The 20,529-nt window shown below is 52.7% G+C and overlaps 1 protein-coding gene across 1 annotated transcript in view; it reads left to right on the top strand.

Moving 5' to 3' along the window:
• COL22A1 (collagen type XXII alpha 1 chain) overlaps positions 1-20,529 on the top strand; it is a 235,160-nt gene that overhangs the window by 68,274 nt on the left and 146,357 nt on the right. Inside the window, exons 12-15 of the mRNA XM_034668525.1 lie at positions 12,255-12,308; positions 13,344-13,397; positions 15,775-15,828; positions 17,757-17,801. Coding sequence (XP_034524416.1) covers positions 12,255-12,308; positions 13,344-13,397; positions 15,775-15,828; positions 17,757-17,801 — 207 coding nt within the window. The remainder of the gene's footprint in view (positions 1-12,254; positions 12,309-13,343; positions 13,398-15,774; positions 15,829-17,756; positions 17,802-20,529) is intronic.

Below are 20,529 nucleotides of genomic sequence, written 5' to 3'. Positions count from 1 at the left end.
CAACTCCATTCTTCTCCTTTAGTTAACCCACCCCACGGGCTGGAGAACGTGTTCCTTGTTTTCAGAACTATACCAACAACTGGCATTTTAATGATGTCCACACCCTTTTTCCCATTTGAATTCAGCATGGGTCTCTATGAACCAAGGGTCAGAGAGGGCGAGTGAATTTCCTAAGGGGATAGGGCGTGCAGCCCTGGGCTGTACCTTGCCCTTTGCAAAGTTGCTGCGGACAGTGAATGGGGAGCCCCCCTGGGGGATTTTGGAAGGTATATCACAGGGCATGGTGGTGTTCTGGGAGGCCGAGCTGAGATGACGAGAAAACATGAAATATTTGGGTCAGGTTGACAATCTTCATAAGAGCTGGAACCTGTCTAATAAATGCCTGGATCTCATGAGGATTTGCAAGTGGAAATTTTCAGGATCTATTTTGCAGTGCTGGCTTGGTTATCCTAACCATGTAAAATAAGATTGAAAAGAGATGCTATCCTTCTAGACAGAGAAAATATTCACCTCTAAGGAGCCCTGTAGTCAGTGTCTTAGGCTACAAAACACGGGTAGCTCACCTATCACAAAGCAGAAGTGGCTGCTGGTTCCAGACCAGTTTGCCAGGCTGCCCGTGTCTTCGGGAAGCACAGATCCTGAGCTAGCTTTGTGATCCCTATTTACAGATGAAGACTGGGTATTCGAGCATTTGGCTAACTAGGCCATGACCATTAGTACTAAGTGATGGAGGGTTTGAAGCCGCAGTTGGCTGGCTCTCAAGATCACTGTTTCTGTACAGTGCCCTGCTGTTCACTGTGTCCCTGGGGCTTTCATACCTGCAAGGCTAACTTTAAAGTAGGAGGGCCTCCCTGCTGTCTCGCTTAGGAGCCCACAGGGCCCAGGAAGGGATTGAAGCAGATGGCACTTGGGTCCTGTCCCCAGCAGGCCGTGGTGACAGGGAGGTAGGGGCTGAGCCCTGACGCCCCACCTCTTGGAGCTCCTGTCTGGCGAATGAGACAGATTCGTCTGGATACATGTTGGGCATCTATTGGGAAGTGCAAACAAGGCTGGAATGTGACAACTGGGCAAAGGGGAGGTTCCAGAACTCTCTGGAGTTCCCTCTGGCATTGTCTCTGGTCTCCTCCCCAGCTCCCTTTATTAGACGGTCCTGGGAGATCCAATGCCCTGCTGCCCCCCACCCCCGTTTATTCCTGAGGCAGGAGCCCACCAAGATGCACCTTCCCCTGGCTTCAGCTGCAGCGTCCAGAAGACAGACTGGCCTTTCAAGGAGCTACCATCTTAACTGGGTAACCAACACCTGGGGGGAGCTCTGCACTTCGTCCTGCAATAGGCCTGGTTGTAGAGGGAAGTACATGTAGAGGGAAGGGCATGTCCTCAAAGGAGGTCCTTATTCTTCTCCAACATCCCTCCTTTTGGGAAATCCTGAATTTAGCCCTAGAGTTGTAGAGAAGCAAGATCTAAGCAGGCTGGGGTCCCTGCCTCCACTCAGATCAGTGCAGGATGGGGCAGGGGATACAGCATGGGCCTTGGAGACAGACATTGCAGCTGGGGAGCAGAGCCCGCCCTATTCCTGACCACNCAACCACAACAGCAACGAAAAGTGGGAACAACCTAACGGAACATCGCATTACGGCAACCAGATGGGCATGAGGGAAAATTAGGAGCACCTTGTGATAGCGAGCTAGGCGTGCAACGTCATGCAAATGAGACACAGCGTAGGAAGCCCTATGTGCTCACTCATGAAAGGGCGCGTGCGCAGGGCGAACCGCCAGTACATGGGGTAGTGGGATTTGGGGTGTTTCGTATGTCTTGTCAATTACTCTTCCTGGTGTTACAATGTCTGTAAACATTTAACCAAAGACTAAGTCTTAATATAATGAAAATCCTTTTAAGTATAGGATCTTCACAATTCTCCATGCCTGAAATCCCAAAACAGTGTGATTTTGGAGGAAAGCACCCTGTCTCCCCGCACAGGGGGTCTGCTGAGCACTGGATGGCAGGACAACTGATGGGTCCAGAAGGCAGAACATGGCAGTGGCTGAGGGTCGGGCTTTGGGACCCTGGCACTGCCCCTTCCTGCTGCATAACCGTGATCGGTGGTGGGGAGCGGGGGGAATTCTCCACAATGCTTGGTGCCTCAGTTTCCTCTCCTGTGCATGGAAGATACTAGAACCAACCATGGGCTCTGCTCAGGTGGACGTGAGGGTTCAGTGAGGGTATCCAGGAAAGAACTTTGTCGGCACCTGCTAAACGACTTGGGCAAGCATTAGCAAGAATCGGGTGCCAGCCATCCAGGCACGGATTCCCTGAGCACTGTGATCAGTTCAAGCACATTATCCGAGTTAGCTCAAACCAGACAAACTCACTACTTTTGCTTCGAAGCCCAGAGACAGATGTTCTTCCCCCTGGGCCCATGGCTGTGAGGAGGGAGCCCTGACATCCCTGCAGCCATTTTTCTGCGGTGAAATGAGCCAGTCGGAGCGGGGTGAGGTGACGCTCAGAGGTCAGGCCGATTGAAATGGATCCTTGTAAGGGATGCTGCTGAGTGATCATGCCGGCAGCGTCTCCAGCTGCTCAACTACGTGAGCGATGCATTTCCCGCCAGCGTTGTCCTCTGTATGAACAGCATCTGGTGTTACTATTACAATTAGAGTGGGGCTGGGGTGCGGGAGGGGAGGGTTGGCCAGGACCAGGGCGGGGAGGTGGGGCAGGGCTGCATTTCCCTGGAGTGGAGCACAGTAGGGGACAGCATGGGGAGAGGGCTCCGCAGCCCCCATCAGCCCGGATCACGCCCTAGAGCTAGCAAGGGCACCTGAGACCTACAGGGGACAAAATTGGGGCAGAGTGTCCTGTAAAGCCATGCTTGGGTCAGCAACTCAGTACTCAGCATGTGGTGGAAGCGAAGAAACTCAAAAACAACAGCCCCCAGAAAGTCCTTTCTTAAGCATTGCCACAGAAATCCATATGGCAATAAATAAAAGCTCATATGGATTTTGTGCTCAGATTTCACAGTATGGTGCACCAGAAAAAATATACGAGCAAATATCAGGAACTCAGCTGAATTTTCCCGGGCTGGCCAGCCCAGTAGCAGTCAGAGTTTTAGGTCACACAAACATCAGTTCCTTGTCTTTTATGGTTTTCTCCAATTCTTGCCGGGATCATAAACCTGACAGGACAGACGTGGTAAAAGAGGAATCTGAGTTGAACAAGTAGACCGGACGCTCCTTTCTAGAAACTTCTGCTGAATGTCCTGAAAGGGATCCCAGAGCAGCAAGCAGCGAGCCCGAGTGTCCTCGAGTCCTCGCACAGTAGAGTCTTCGTGCGCTGGGTCATCACAAAGCTAAAGATGCCGCCACGTGGAAAACTGAGGAGAGAGTCCAAGGCCAACATGTTGAAATGAAGGGCTGTTGGCACGCCAGGTTCCTAGCGGTCAGCAGAGGCAGCCTGGTCTCCAGGTCTGAGGAGACCAACAGGTTCTGCACATGCGGCCTCGAGGACAAAACAGGCTCCTCCACCTTGCTGTGGACCGTGAAGCACCCAGCCTGTCAGGAAAGGCAGCTGACTTGGGGGACACTGGGGGCCCACCTGCCCAAAAGTCCCTTCCAGCAGTGGGGCAGGGCGCCTGGAATTCCTCGGTTCCAAGGAACGGTCCTCCTCCCGCTTGCCCTCGCCATCCTGTTAGAATTGTGCAAGCGTGTGTGAATTTGTGTTTGATTGTAAAATGCTGTTGTGACAGATTCCCTGTTGACCACAGCTCAGCGCCACGCGTATGTGGCAGGTAGAGTCCACGTGTTTGGAGTGCACATCACACCTGCTGTGACGGGGCCCCAAGAGACCCTTCCTCTGCATGTCTCCTTCCAATTCTGGCCTTCTCTCAGTATTTCTCCCCCTGGAGATTGGGTTCCTCCTTTTGCACCCACCATTGCCCTCTGCCTCTTGAAATACTAGGGATGCTTCTGACCCAGGAACTTTTGAGCCCTCCTGCACAGAGCCAGGCAGTCCCAAGAGCACCTTCTCATTCATTCCTCCCAGTGAGCACTGGCATTCCCCCCATTTAATGGAAAAGCCACTGAGACTTGGAAAACACATCCATTGATGTTTTCACTGTAAGAAGGCATAGGAAGAGGACAACACAGTTTATAATAGCTCTGCCTTGTTCAAAATCCTAACAGCTACCCATTTAGGGGCAGGCAGGTCTCCTAGGGACTGGGGAGGGACAGCAAAATGAGACACATAAGCCTTGAGGTATGATTAATGCAACCTGTTTGCACCTGAGAGCAAAAGTGGGGTGCCCAGAGGATGATAAAGTGTGTCCAGGAAAATGTCATTCTGGCCACTGCACAGCTGATAGGGGAGATCTGGTAACAGCTGGACTTGGCCTTCCCATTCAAGTCCAGTCTGAGCTCATTGAAGGCCCTTTCTGTGAGGCAGTCACAGCAGTGCCTGGGACCCCACAGCAGGGGTCAGTCCGACCAGCTCTCACAATGACACCACACTGATACCAACATGACAAACACACTGTGGGCTGTCTCCGGGGTAAAAGGACAGGTCCTTCCCCCTGAGCTAGTTCTTTCTTGGGTGTCTTTCCAGGGCAGGCTTTATTTGAAACTGAGAGATGAGATTTCATGGAGTCTTTATGGAATGGATTGCAGAATTGGTGGGGAAAGAAGAGAGGGCCCTGCCAAATAGAGATTTTCTGCCTAATGCCTCTGTTCCAGACCAAGGCCCAAGAAGGGTCTCCAGAAACCACAAGATGCTTCTACACATCAGGGGTTTCTGGTGTACGTGAAAAGTGAGGCGCAGCAGGGGGTAGTGGGCACACTTTTATTTCACTGATTCTTTCTGAGAGAATGGGATAGAGACGTTAGCTATAGGAGCCGTGCAGAACTCAGTGGCTGACCCATGGTGATTCTATTTGGAACAGTGTGGTGACTTGGTCTCAAAGAAGGTGCCACATGGTGGAAAGAATCATAACAGCTCTTACTGAGCTCTTGCTATGTACCAGGCTGTTTAGTTTGGTATCAGCCTCCTGCAGCCCCTTAGGGAGTGTGGGGCATGCCCAAGGTCACAGAGTGACGCACTCCTATCCACTGGATGGCCAACGTCAGCTCTCTGCCCTTCCCTGAAAGCAGTGCTGGTATCTGGAAAGCCTTGACCCTCAAAAACCATGTCCCTGATGGGAATCAACTTATTTTATGTAATGACTGCATTGTAGAGCTCCTGAGCCATAAAGTATAAATTATACGTGTGTGTTTGTATGTGTGAAACTTCTAAGATATATTTATGCCATTGCCTCTAGCTCTGGGTCCCTTTCTCTTTGCTCACGGCTGCCTTAATCAGCAGCCCCATCTCCTATTCTTAGCCTGTGCGTTAATGTGCATTATTCATGGTTATCGAGTTGGATAACTGTGGTTGAAGGCCTTCTATTTTTATAATAATTAAAGGGTTTCAGGAAAAATAAGTTTAGCTGCTTATGTGCCCTCAAGTAGCCTTGTGGGGTTGGGGGCAAAACGCTGAGAGAATCATGGCGCCGCAGACCCTGTCCGTGGTGCTGAAGGACACGTTGGGGAAGTTTTGAGTTCCCGGATCTCACAGCCCCAGGCAGAGCTGGAATAGGAAAGTCTGTACCTTTCCCCACCTCTGTCTGACACTCAGGCACTTGCCAAGCCTAACGGACCAGTCACAGGACCTAGGGCTTTGTAGAGGAGGTAGGGAGTATTGGTGGGAAGAGCAAATGTTGGGCTGCTGGACGGTGGGATGGGGCGGAGGCAGGGGAGGCTAGGGGTGTGGACCCCGGACACAGACTGGAGGCTGTGTAACACTTTATTCGTCTATAAACTGGCAACTGTACTACTACTCATCTCAGAGGGTTGCTGTAAGGATGAAATGAACTAATGAAAATCAATGACATATTTTTATATAAAAAGTGCTCGTAAATGTTAAGTATAATTACCGTTATACCAGCGTAGTGTTACCTGTTTTATACACCAGATGATGTCTTGTGCATCGTGGGCATCGATGAGTCTTATCCCCAGGGACGGCCAACAGCTGCAAAATGTCGGGGCTCCCGCCTCCCCCCAAGGGGGGGCCTCTGTAGCTCTGCAAGCCTCCCAAAGCCTTTAGAGTTATTGGAAAATGTGCTCCAGGTGGGCTGATCACAGTACGGGGTGTCCTTTCCTTTCCTTGGTTCACATAGAATAATTTGTAGAGCGTCTGAGAATACAGCAGTACCTGGTATTCACGAAGACTGTGGTCTGCCAGGACTCTCATACATGCTATTTATTTTGGAGGTAAATACTGCTGCCCTCATTTTACAAGCGTAGTAACTATGTGACCAAGAGCCAAGTGAGTTTCTCTCTCCGTGTGGCTGAGCCAGGAGCTGTGCTCATTTTTTCTGACCCCATGGCCGGCATTGATCAGGGCTGAGCTGTAGTTCTCAGACTTGACAGCATCCAAATCACCGGGAGCGCTTATTAACCCAGCTTGCTGGGCCCCACACCCCGAGTGTCTGGTTCAGGGGGCCGAGAGGGGGGCAGAGCATCTGCCTTTCTAACAAGGCCCAGGGGATGCCGATGCTGCTGGTCCAGGAGCCACACTTTGAGGACTGCTGCCCAGAGGACTCCTCACACCCCACCTGCAGGACCCCCTCTGTCTCTTACAAGTGAACTGAGAGGGACACTACTGTGTACTTCTAGGGATGAAGCAATATCTTTGTCAACATTTAGAAAAAGCCCTGATAGTTAATTAACCAGAACAGGGGAAATGCCTGCTCTCTCTTTTGTCTGTAACCAACCCCATAATTCCTGGAGCTCCGGTTCTGAAAGTGGGCATGAGCAGATAGCTCCTGTCACATGTAACCTCCTGGGGGCTCCCAGTGAGACCATGGAGGCAGTGTGTGTGGTGGGGAGGGAGTGGGCAGAGAGGTCCGCCTTGACGTGGCATCAACATCCCTCTTCCCCAAGCCCTGGTCATCTTCTGTAACGGGTTTCATATGCATTATCTATTGTCATCCTCTTGATCTGAGTGTCTGCCTTTTCACAGGTGAAGAGTGGAGGTTTGGATAGTTTACCCAAAATAACAGTTGCTGATGCTTGTTTGGATTTCCCTGTATATGTAGCATTTCCCCAGGCATTGTCTCCGGGCATCTCACCGACCACCTTGGGCCAGACGTACAACTCTTCTCACATTACTTTTGCACAGGTGAAGGAGCTGAGACCCAGGAGGGGAGGTGACTTGTTCTGTGTGGCTAACAGGTGGCAGAGGCTCCATGGCCGTCCAGACCCTTCTCGCCCAGTCTACTTCCCTTGCCTTTGTGTCCCTCTTTCTTCCTTCCTTCCTTCCCTCCCTTTCCCTCCTTTTGTTATACTTTAAGTGGATCTTAGCTACACATATTCCCTTTAAAAATCACTCTGTGCCTGACTTTACCAATTCCAGGGCAACTCCATTCTTCTCCTTTAGTTAACCCACCCCACGGGCTGGAGAACGTGTTCCTTGTTTTCAGAACTATACCAACAACTGGCATTTTAATGATGTCCACACCCTTTTTCCCATTTGAATTCAGCATGGGTCTCTATGAACCGAGGGTCAGAGAGGGCGAGTGAATTTCCTAAGGGGATAGGGCGTGCAGCCCTGGGCTGTACCTTGCCCTTTGCAAAGTTGCTGCGGACAGTGAATGGGGAGCCCCCCTGGGGGATTTTGGAAGGTATATCACAGGGCATGGTGGTGTTCTGGGAGGCCGAGCTGAGATGACGAGAAAACATGAAATATTTGGGTCAGGTTGACAATCTTCATAAGAGCTGGAACCTGTCTAATAAATGCCTGGATCTCATGAGGATTTGCAAGTGGAAATTTTCAGGATCTATTTTGCAGTGCTGGCTTGGTTATCCTAACCATGTAAAATAAGATTGAAAAGAGATGCTATCCTTCTAGACAGAGAAAATATTCACCTCTAAGGAGTCCTGTAGTCAGTGTCTTAGGCTACAAAACACGGGTAGCTCACCTATCACAAAGCAGAAGTGGCTGCTGGTTCCAGACCAGTTTGCCAGGCTGCCCGTGTCTTCGGGAAGCACAGATCCTGAGCTAGCTTTGTGATCCCTATTTACAGATGAAGACTGGGTATTCGAGCATTTGGCTAACTAGGCCATGACCATTAGTACTAAGTGATGGAGGGTTTGAAGCCGCAGTTGGCTGGCTCTCAAGATCACTGTTTCTGTACAGTGCCCTGCTGTTCACTGTGTCCCTGGGGCTTTCATACCTGCAAGGCTAACTTTAAAGTAGGAGGGCCTCCCTGCTGTCTCGCTTAGGAGCCCACAGGGCCCAGGAAGGGATTGAAGCAGATGGCACTTGGGTCCTGTCCCCAGCAGGCCGTGGTGACAGGGAGGTAGGGGCTGAGCCCTGACGCCCCACCTCTTGGAGCTCCTGTCTGGCGAATGAGACAGATTCGTCTGGATACATGTTGGGCATCTATTGGGAAGTGCCAACAAGGCTGGAATGTGACAACTGGGCAAAGGGGAGGTTCCAGAACTCTCTGGAGTTCCCTCTGGCATTGTCTCTGGTCTCCTCCCCAGCTCCCTTTATTAGACGGTCCTGGGAGATCCAATGCCCTGCTGCCCCCCACCCCCGTTTATTCCTGAGGCAGGAGCCCACCAAGATGCACCTTCCCCTGGCTTCAGCTGCAGCGTCCAGAAGACAGACTGGCCTTTCAAGGAGCTACCATCTTAACTGGGTAACCAACACCTGGGGGGAGCTCTGCACCTCGTCCTGCAATAGGCCTGGTTGTAGAGGGAAGTACATGTAGAGGGAAGGGCATGTCCTCAAAGGAGGTCCTTATTCTTCTCCAACATCCCTCCTTTTGGGAAATCCTGAATTTAGCCCTAGAGTTGTAGAGAAGCAAGATCTAAGCAGGCTGGGGTCCCTGCCTCCACTCAGATCGGTGCAGGATGGGGCAGGGGATACAGCATGGGCCTTGGAGACAGACATTGCAGCTGGGGAGCAGAGCCCGCCCTATTCCTGACCACCAGCGTCCTGGCCTGATGGGGCGCCTGCCTCCGGGCAGGCAGCCGAAGGAGCTCTGCTGCTTTCCCGGAACGCGAGGCTGGCTGAGGCCACAGGAGAGGAACAGGGTCCCTGGAGAAGGGGAGTGGGGCTGGGCTGGGCGTTCAGGACCTGCTGCTTCAGCCTGGCTACTCCTGGTCATGGCAGCAGCTGTGTTGGCTTGAGACCGTCACGCCCTCTGTGCCCGAGTGCTCCATATAGAGTGAGGGTAAAGATGCTTGGCCCGCAGGACTGCGAGCATCCCGTGAACCAGTGCATGCAAATGCCGCGGAGAGGCCGGTGCTGGGGCCCTGAGGGCATATTCTGGGTATAGACGCTGCAACTGTGGACCCACGATGGAATCTCTTGTGCTTGCGTTTGATAAACTATGAAGCGTAGGTCACAGCTGTGTCGTTCTTGTCGAAGTGTCCTGGGACAAGTTAGAGGCACTGCTGGGAGGAACGTACTCCGTGCTGGGCGCGTCGTGCGTGCTCAGTGAGGACTGAGTGCTCCGAGCAGCCTCCTCAGTGTCACTTGGTTTGTGCCGTTATTAACGTCACTGTAATATTGCTGCTAGTCCTGCATTCTTGGTGCCAATGAAACAAGGCGAAGGGGTGTTTCATCAGCACTCAGGACCTCAGAGATCACTTCTGCCTGTGCTGGGTGCCTGCTTCATCTCCGGACCCTTGAATTCCAAAACAGCCCGCTGGGGAGGCGGGGCAGGGATTCATCCCCATTGTGTGGATGTGTAAATGGTGGCTGAGACATCGCCTGTAAGAGCAGCGGTTCCCTCGAGGACGCTGCTGGTGGTTCGACCCCAGGAAGCACCCGACTCCCATTGGTGCCGACGAAACCCCGGGTCCCTAACATTGAGCAGCCCTTCCTCGTGCGGAACATCCGCACCCTGCTCTCCTGCCCCTTGTAGCCAACCGAGGACAGCCACAGGTACCTGAAGGCCCATGGGGAAGTCTCCTCCCTCCCCAGACTGGACCTGACTGCAGTGCTTGCCCGCTGGAAGACGGTCCATCTTTCCTCCTCTTAGTCTGTAAATAACTCTCCTTTCCAGCACTTTCAAACCCCTGCCAATGGCGGCCTGATCTCCTTGACACAGGTGTAAAAAGGACTCGGTTTTGCCCGTGATGAGGCGCAGAAATGCCTAGGCGCCTCTCCCTGTGTGGGCACTTAGCCCTTGCAGCCCCTCACACAGCCCGTGGCCAGATCGGCTAGGCGAGGACACCGGACAGCCACCAGCACCAAGCACATGCAAGGCTTCAAGGAAGCCCGCTGTAAAGGAACCTGTTTAACTGGGTTTAACTCTGTATTTCTGTATTTCACAAACCTATTTGACTGAAGAGCCCCCTACCTTCCCCCAGCCCCTCACAATTTAATTACAAATCAAACTGGTATCATGCAGACCGACTTTGGAAATGTTACTTGGAGCACTGCGGGGACATTTAATACTTACAGAATTTTCCAGTAGCTGTGATTGTTCCCGTTTCACAGAAAGTGAAACTGAGCCCCCCCCAGATATTAAGTCCTTTCCCCCAAGGGGCCCTCCTTCCACTAAGTGAGGGGGGCAGGAGCTGACGTTCAGCCTACGGGTCCTTGACTCCCCTCCCCAGGCTGCCTCGTCTGGAGACATCCCTTCTGGAAGCCTCCTCACATTCACCAATCCCTTCAGTCTCCAGGACTAGAGCCTCCTGGCCTGAGCCTAAGAACCAAACGCCACTAACCAGCAGATGGGTGTGTTATGTGAGCAAAGGTACCCTGTCTTCACTGTGAACTTGCTCTGCGAGGGAGGGAGGGTGCATCTCCTGTGACCTTCCCAGCCAGCATATTACGCGCATGGCGCACAGAGGATGGCATCATTTCCCTGCCACGAGTGGGCCTGGGCAGTGTGGTTCCATCTACTCCTTCAGTGATCGTGGGCAGGGCAGCTGTGCTGACCGCGTGCTGCCTGGAAGCCCGTGACGGCCCCACAGCTGAGCACGCACTGCATTTCCAAGCCCTCGCTCACCTGGCAGCGGTCCTGCTGGCCTCTTCTTCCACGCAGGTGACAGGCCAGTGACACACATGGCCGTCCAGCATGGCTGTGTATGAGGTCCCACAGCTAGAAAGGGGCTGAGCTGGGACGCAGATCACGTCTGTCTGACACCAGGGCTGCAGTTCTCTGTCTTTTCAATATCACACTGACTTAGAAGGAGCACTGAGTCTGTGGAAGGCACTGCGTGGAAACTGCAGAAGCGTATGTGCGTGTGCAGGCGTACAGACACACACACGTCTGCATTTACAGGTGAACAATGTACAAGGTCTGACGCGCCTTCGAGAGAGCGACGAGACCTCTCTCGCGGGGTTATCTGAGGACTGTGTAAGGTGAAGAAGCAAAGGACGTGCTGTGCCACAGTGTTTGCTTTATATCACTTACGGACTCATCAGTTCGCACATGTGTCTCAATGTCCAATAACCTCATTTCACAGATGGGAGAGCCTGGAAAGAGACATTGACTTGCTCAGTGTCCCACGGAAAATTGACGGGGGTTGAGGGGCAGGGGACCCTGGACTGAAGGTCTTGGCAGAATCCTCTGATTTGAATTGAATGGTGTCAGAGTCGGACGGGAGCATGGAGATCCTGGAGTCCCTGTGTTTCAGTGCCCCCCATGAGCTCTCCAGGGTGTGTGTAGGAGACGACCAGCCTGGCCCGTGTCCCCCTTCCTCCCCACAGCTGCCCCGTGAGTATGCCTATCATGGGCTTCTACCCATTAGAATGGAGTGTGCACCAGCTTAAGAAATCCTTCTAGACACCTGTTCTGGCCCAGTGGTGCTCAGCCAGGGGCGAGTTTGCATCAGGGGACCTGTGGCAGTATCTGGAGACGTGTTTGGTTGTCACCACTAGGGAGTGCTACTGGTGTGTAGGGACGGATGCGCCTGGACATCCTGCAGTGCCCCCGCCCCCACAACAAAGGAGTGTCGGGCCCAGTGTCCATCTGGCCCAGACTGAGAACGCTGTGCTTTGGGTGTGTGACACTGAGCCCGGAGCAAGGAAGGGCCACACTGTGAGTTAGGGGAGAGGCGTGGACCTGGCAGGTGCATATGGACCCCTGGGGGTCTTGTTAAAATGTGGACCCCAACCTATGCGGTAGGTTGCCAGTGAAGCCTGAGACTCTGCATTCCCTGTGCTCTTTATCCTGCACTGACCAGTGCTCTCTCTCTCTGCCGTAGGGTTCCCTGGGCCTGCCCGGTCCCCCTGGAAGAGACGGCAGCAAAGGCATGCGGGTACGTCTGCTCCCACTGTCCTCCCCACTGGCAGCCCCCTGATCAGAGCCCATGTCCTTGAGTGGGGCGGCCTCTGCCAGGGGCCAGGTGTGAGCTGGGGCTCATGTGTACTGCGACCTTCCCAGGTCCCCAGAGGTCAGCCTAATCATATTAGCGACAGCAGCTGCAGCTATAGCCACGGGCACTGCCTGCGAGCCCTTGCAGGCGAGTTTCTCACTCAGCTGACAAGCAGTTCTGCATGGGAGGTCTTTGTTGTCCTGGAGCCCAGGCCTGGAGTGAAGTCCAGGCCCAAAGTGGGGGATTCGCCCAGGTCTCTAGTTCATAGCTTGAGGAGTCGGGGAGGGACCTAAGCAGCACCCCGTCCCCTGCATGTGGCCCCCAGCCTCCCTCTTATCAGCTCCCCGACTCCACCTTTCCATTCCTGCCTCTGAGTTAGAACATGCTCCAGAAAACCAGACCGAAAGGGATCAACTTGGGCAGGCCAGGCTACTCCAGCGTGAAGGGATCGTCCTCACCAGGAACCCAAGGGAGGTCGGTTCTGGGTGTTCCCTTGGTGGTGTTCACCACGTGTGGGCAGGCCTCGGAGTGGGAGCCTTGACCACGATCACCTCCTACGTCCTCAGCCTTTCGCACCCCAGGACAGGAGGCCTGCTTGGAGACCAGGAGAGAAAGGGGGGCTCCATACTCTGCAGATGCTCTCTCGCTCCCCCCCAGATGGCCAGGCCCCTCCATGAAGAAGGCCCTCCTTGTCACTCCAGTCACTCTGTTTTCTCCGCTGTTGTGTCTGAATCTAGTTCTGCTGACCTCGAGCAGCAGGAGTGAGGAGGGTTGAGCTGTGCCCCTTGCAATGAAGACCAGCACCTTGGCTCACGGGGCGTCTCCAAGGGCAGACTGGGTCTCCTTTCACGGGTGATCACCTTGTGTCTGTGATGGGTTTTGAGTTCCAGACGCGATGTCCCCGAGGCTTTGGGCTGCGCTGGCGTGCCCGGGCCTGTGTCCCACTGGGTTCTGACCAGCACTGTGTTGTGTGTGCAGGGGGAGCCAGGAGAGCCGGGAGAGCCGGGGCTGCCGGGCGAGGTGGGCATGCGGGTAAGTGTCGCTTCCCTCCGATGTTTCCCGGGGATAAATCTTGGTGCAAAACCTTGCTTTAGGTGTAGAGTAGACGTGCGTGACGTCCCCACCCACGCTTCCCATGTAACTGCACGCACGCTTGGGTGTCATAGCCTCACATACGAGACCCGTTCTCTTCATCGATGCATTTCCTTCCATGATATGGGTGCCTCATAACCTACGTAACCTTCTTATTATGGCCCTAAATGATGTTTCTAATTTCATTTTTCACTAAAATCAAGACAGCAGTAAATGCATACGGGGTGTGTGTGTGTGTGTGTGTGTGTGTATGCGTGTATATGTGTGTGTTTGTGTGTGTATGCGTGTATATATGTGTGTATGTGTGTATATGTGTGTATGCGTGTATATGTGTGTATGTGTATATGCGTGTATGTGTGTATGCATGTATATGTGTGTATGCGTGTATGTGTGGATGCATGTATATGTGTGTGCGTGTATGTGTGTGCGTGTATACATGTGTGTGCGTGTGTATGTGTGTATATACGTGTGTGTATGTGTGTGTGCGTGTATGTGTGTGTATGTGTGTGTGTGTGTATGTGTGTATATGTGTGTGTATATGTGTGTGTGCGTGTATATGTGTGTGTGTGTGTGTGTATGCGTGTATATGTGTGTATGTGTATATGCGTGTATGTGTGTATGCATGTATATGTGTGTATGCGTGTATGTGTGGATGCATGTATATGTGTGTGCGTGTATGTGTGTGCGTGTATACATGTGTGTGCGTGTGTATGTGTGTATATACGTGTGTGTATGTGTGTGTGCGTGTATGTGTGTGTATGTGTGTGTGTGTGTATGTGTGTATATGTGTGTGTATATGTGTGTGTGCGTGTATATGTGTGTGTGTGTGTGTGTATGCGTGTATATGTGTGTATGTGTATATGCGTGTATGTGTGTATGCATGTATATGTGTGTATGCGTGTATGTGTGGATGCATGTATATGTGTGTGCGTGTATGTGTGTGCGTGTATACATGTGTGTGCGTGTGTATGTGTGTATATACGTGTGTGTATGTGTGTGTGCGTGTATGTGTGTGTATGTGTGTGTGTGTGTATGTGTGTATATGTGTGTGTATATGTGTGTGTGCGTGTATATGTGTGTGTGTGTGTGTGTATGCGTGTATATGTGTGTATGTGTATATGCGTGTATGTGTGTATGCATGTATATGTGTGTATGCGTGTATGTGTGGATGCATGTATATGTGTGTGCGTGTATGTGTGTGCGTGTATACATGTGTGTGCGTGTGTATGTGTGTATATACGTGTGTGTATGTGTGTGTGCGTGTATGTGTGTGTATGTGTGTGTGTGTGTATGTGTGTATATGTGTGTGTATATGTGTGTGTGCGTGTATATGTGTGTGTGTGTGTGTGTATGCGTGTATATGTGTGTATGTGTATATGCGTGTATGTGTGTATGCATGTATATGTGTGTATGCGTGTATGTGTGGATGCATGTATATGTGTGTGCGTGTATGTGTGTGCGTGTATACATGTGTGTGCGTGTGTATGTGTGTATATACGTGTGTGTATGTGTGTGTGCGTGTATGTGTGTGTATGTGTGTGTGTGTGTATGTGTGTATATGTGTGTGTATATGTGTGTGTGCGTGTATGTGTGTGTGCGTGTATATGTGTGTATGTGTGTGTATGTGTGTATATGTGTGTATGTGTGTATGCGTGCGTATATGTGTGCGTGTGTATGCGTGTATATGTGTGTATGCATGTATGTGTGTGTGTGTGTGTGTGTGTGTGTGTGCACTTTTTGCGTACTGAGGCTTATTTCAATAGAATAGAGCACCAAAATTGGGATACCTTTGACTGAAGAAATGCACATTCTAATTTTAATAGATTTTAAGAGACATTTCCACATTGCTGCTTCGAGTCCACAGCATCTGAGGGTCCAGGCAGCAGACGAGCCTCAGGGCTCAGCAGCCCGCTTTGGGCCTCGTCAGGACTTGTCCAGGCCCCTCTGGCCCTCGGGCAGAGTGTGAATGAGGAGCTGCAGGAATCCCGCAGTTTGCTCAGAAGCTGGGCACAGATCCTGGCCGGATCATGGGAAGGCCACGGGGCGCAGGGCAAGTGGAAATGGAAATTGTTGCACTGGCCTCATTATAGCTCGGAGGCAACACATTCTAGCTTCTCCTTGAACTTGAGCAGGTGGGGGTGAGAATCATGGTGACACTTGCTCTCCCCGCAGGGGGTGGCATGAACTCTAAGTAGAACAGGGACAGCACGTGGCAGGGGAGAAGCAGGGGTCTCTGGGTGTTGCCTCTGCCCCCGCCTCTCCTTCCCCTGCCTCTCCTTCCCCTGCCCACACCTTTCTTGTGCACACTCTTCCACAGGGATTCCAAGGACCACCTGGCCTCTCCGGGCCTCCTGGACACATTGGAGCTCCTGTAAGTAAAGGCAAGCCTCGGGAAGGGGTCCTGTTCCCTTCTGCAGGGATTGCGACCGGGCCCCCTGACACATGGCCCTCCCGTGTCTGTACACGGAGGACCCACTGCCTTGCGCGTATCACGTATCGGTGGCAATGAAGTGTTGGTGTCTCTTCCTAGGCCAGAAATGCTGAAATGTTATGGCACTTGGGAACCTCCTGGAGATCGAGTTTAAATGCACATTCCCAGGACCCCCTTCCTAGACAGGGATGCAGCAGCTTGGTTGAAGTCTGGGAATCGCATTTTGACCCCGCAGCCCAGGTGTTTCTGACACCTGACCAAAAGAAGCCATTTTTACTAGCCTGTCCAGGCCGCCAGTCGAGAAGGGTGTGGAGTCTGTTAATCCCCAGCCCCTAGAACAGTGCCAGACCCGTGATGCGTGGTCAGTAACCGCGTGCCCCTCAGAGTAAGTGACAAGCAAATAGACGTGTGTGTAAGGAGCAAAGCGGCTTCTTGGGTGTCTGACCCTGTGTTTGGTTCTCATTAAGAGATTTGAGATTATCTCCAAATGAAAGGAGCAGCGTAAAAGCTCATTTTCAAGTGAGTCAGCCTGCACTGACTTGGGGAGGGCATTTAACACCTCCGATCTCTGTGTGTCTGGCCAAGATATTTGGATGGAATTAAAATGGCAAGGATGTCCAGCTCCCTCCAGGGACCTGGGGGTCCACAGAGCCTCTGCCCCTGCCCTCTGGGATAGCGGCGTGTGGAGCTGGCCCTGTGCCTCTTCTCCAGGGACAAGGGTGTAGGTATTATTCCTCGAATCAGTAAGTGGGCTTGGGCAGGCTCCGTCCTCTTAGCATATTCTGCACAGAATGTCCAAGGGTCCTCTTTTGGGAAAGGAGAGGAGAGGGGGTGTTCCCATAGTAACGCAAGACGTGTTCAGACCTCTGCAGCAGGGCTGTGCATTGAGCTGTTGGCTTGGCCCTCAAGCCTGCCCGGGAGCAGCTGTGGTGTCCTGCACAGGCGCTGGTGGCCCTGGCATCTTGCTCCATACCCTATACGTGGCAGAAGAGCAGGGCATGCGTGTGTCCTTCTCTGCGCCTGCATGTCAGTGGGGGGCAGTAGCATAGGCCACACTCGCACAAGGTTCTTGTGCCAACCAGTGATGGATGCAGTCATGCTCTGACTCATTGATTCATTCAGCAAGCACTCGTGAACATCAAATGGCAGGCATGTTCCAGACTGTGGGGACGCCATATTGAAGGAATGAAGGCACCGCCCTCAGGGGGCTCCTGTTCTCCTTAGGGGAGGCAGAGAATGTGTCACATGGGGCTTTAGTGCTGGGAGAACAGTAAAGCGTGGTAAAGGGGATAGTGGCTGTGGGCAGGGTGGGGGGTAGTGATTGCATTTAGATCCTGTGGTCAAAGAAGCCCATACCTTGGCTGACACTTGTGCAGCTCTGCTCAGAGTGGAGGGAGAGCCTAGCATAGGATCTGGGTGCTGCTCCCGACCAAGGTGGAGTGGCTGCAGGGCAGGGCAGGAGCCCTCTCCCCAGAGGAGGTGGAGGAAGCCAGATTAAAGGCACCCAGGTTTCATGATATGGATGTCATGATCACGAAGGGATTTCAGGTTCTGCGTGGTGGGGGGACTGACTCCAAAGCTCCGTTACTACCACTGGCCAGGTAAGCTCAGGGGCCAGGGGATGTTCAAGCCTCGCCAGGAAGACCTGGGTAATCTGAGCCAGAGACCAGCCCCAAGAGCTCACCTCGCACCCCAGTGGGAGTCTTAGCTGCCCAGACCTGGGGGAGGAGCACAGGCAGCTGTGCAGAGAGAGAGTCCTGGGAGACGGATCTCCGCCGCCTTCCTAGGCAGGCTGTCCGAGGGCCCTCGACCTTCAGAACAGAGAAGCTGGACTGACATGTGTTCCTGCTCTTCCCCTCTCCCTGCAGGGTCTCCAAGGAGAACGGGGTGAAAAGGGAAACCGAGGAGAAAAGGTATTTACGTCTGCCTCAACTTGTCACCGCAGTGTTCCATGGGAAAGAGGAGGAGGGTGCCTGGGACTGTCTGCTCTGTGCCTGCTGTGGGTACTCATGTGTGTGCGTGCACACGGGTGCCCGTGTGTGTGTGTGCAGGAAGTCTGTGTGTGCTGCTTTGCGTGCATACGTGGTGGGCAAGGTCCAGTGCAGATGGGGCATTAATTTCCCAGCCTAAATGTAAGCTCTGGGCCAGAAGGGCACGGACTTAGCTCCAGCAGGCATTGCAGCCCCTCACACAGAGAGAGTTTAGGGTTTCCAGGCTAGCGGAGTGGGGAGGGGGTGGTAGAGGGGTGGGTATTGACAGAGTCTGAACTGGGACTCAGAAAGTCCTGGTTGATGCTCTTGGGCTCACATCTCACTTGGCAATTAAATAACTTTCGTGCTCCTCGATTTGCCAAAGCGAGGGTACATGGTGACAGCTGTGTTGGGGACCCACATTTGGCCTCACTCACCAGGCATTAGGAACTGACCCACACTGAGGCTCTGGGGTGCAGACTGCCATAGTGGCTGGCATGTTTGAGGAGGGCTGGGGGGGGTCACCATTCCTTCATAATATACACCAGCGTACGACAGGGTGACCCTCAGACCAGACCCTTCCACATGTGCTCCTGTCGTCGGTGGCTCAGGGCTCAGCATGGGGGGAACAGACCGCAGACCCCTCCTCCTGTCCACACGGCTGCGGCCACTGCGTTCTCGGAAGCCTCTCCCCCAGCCCATCCTTCTGGTCTAGAGCTGGAACACGGCCCTCCCAAGCCGAGTCACGTTCCAGATGGTTTTTCAGAGTCTTCCTACTCTGTCCTCAGTGGTGCGTGTTCCGCTCATCTTACAAGAAGTTTTGAAGTTATTATTTTAAATTTATATCAATATATTTAGAAAATAGTAAAAACTAGCCTGTAATCCCTCCATCCTGACGTAACTATGGGAGCGCTTTGGCCCGTTTTCTGTAGGACTTGTTCTTCGCCATCTGATTTCGTTTCACATAGACACACAGAATCTGTTCTGCCTATTGTCCCCACACGCGGTAGAGTTTTTATGATGAATTTTACGTGGCTGCACACCGTTCTGGTGCACGAACAGCCCAAGATTTATGAGTTCATCCCCCTGTTATCGATCACTTTGGGTTGTTCCCAGTTTTTCATGATTCAAAATAATGCTTGGGTAAATATTTTTAAACTGACCACTATACGTATTTATTTAGTTTTCAAATTTAGGTTTATTTCCTTAGGCTGTTTTCTGGGCAGTGAGAGTACCAGGCAAGAGCATGAACTTGTGTGTGGCTCTGGGAGCACTCTGCCACGTTGTTTTCCAAAGGTTCTTCAGAATCAAGGGAGGCCGGGGCTAGTGTGGTATCCCACCTCAGTCTCCAAAGCATGATTTCTGTTTGCAGGTTAAATTTTAATCGTCGTAACTTAAAAAGTGAAATCACTTATCCCATGGTCATTGGGATTTGCATCTCCTGGATCTTTGGAGAGTTTTAACGTGCTCCTGCAAATTGGTTTACCAGATCTCCTTTCTGCAGCTCTTTGCCCCTGTCTTTACATTGGGGGCCTTCAAGGTGGCGTTCGGAATAACTGGGGATTTAGACACGGGGTAACATGGCTTGATGGGCAGCTGGTACTCGAGAGAACAAGAGCAGGTTGGGCTGAAAACAGCAAGAGGGGAGCTCAGGCTTGGAGTCCAGAGTGCATGGGGAGCTCAGCATCGGTTCTGGATGAAAGCCCAGGGCTATGGAGTTCTGCCTTGGCTGTCACCCGAGGGCACAGTCAGAGACCCAGGTCTGTGCCCTGGTCTGGGGTTCAAAACAGGCCTCCACCTGCAGTCTCCCTCGAGCTCCTGCTGAGGACTGTCCACTTCAGTGCCCCGAGGACCCCTGCAGTTTTCACCCGGACTGGTCATTTGAATCAGAGTCATCTGCCTTTCCCACATGCACACGTAGACCCCTCGCACCTTGGGCACAGCGCTCGCACCATATTCATCTCTGCGTCCTCACTCTCTGGGGGAGCATCTGCCACCAAGCATACGGCCGGTCCTCCTCCATGGACACGTTGGTGTGGCACTGGGCTTCAGTGCAGAGCAATGCAGGAACCAGGATTGATCTGAGGTTACAGAAGACCTTCCCTAGCAGGTGGGTGACCTTGAGCTTTTTGGGAGAATGTGCAGGATAGATCTGGAAGGTGCATTTTAGCTCTCAGGCTTAGGTGATGTCGCAGGAGTGGATGGTGAACGGGCTGCTGCACGTACGTCGTGTCAGCTAGGAAATGCCACAGACGGAAGGCGCTGGGTCCCCGGAGCAGGAACGTAACACCGTCCGAAAGATGCTTTCCTAAGCTTCCTGGTTGCCGCAGCTCCAGCTGCACTTCTGGGGACCAGTGAGTTTGGGTTTCCCAGGGTCTCAGTGAAGGCTGCAGTACACGCAGAGGACTGAGGACTCTTCACAGAGCCAGCTCTGCTGCTTACGGGCTGGGACAGCCGCTGGATTGACGAGAGCTTTGTTTGCTCGTCTGCAGAGTGGAAATACTCATGTCTTCCCTGAAGCTCGCTGCAAGTTTGGACAAGATAACAGAAGCAATGTGTCCAGTGCATAACCAACATTTCCATGTGTCCTTCCTTTCCCCGCCTGCGTTTCAGGGGCACATTGGTCTGTGCACACTCAGTGCTTTGTTCTTGCCGAACCTTGGCTGGAAAG

Source organism: Ailuropoda melanoleuca, chromosome 9 (genome assembly GCF_002007445.2).
Source record: "Ailuropoda melanoleuca isolate Jingjing chromosome 9, ASM200744v2, whole genome shotgun sequence".
Taxonomy (NCBI): Eukaryota; Metazoa; Chordata; class Mammalia; order Carnivora; family Ursidae; genus Ailuropoda; species Ailuropoda melanoleuca.
The sequence above is the reverse complement of the archived record's forward strand: the minus strand, read 5'-3'. Positions and strand labels throughout refer to the sequence as shown.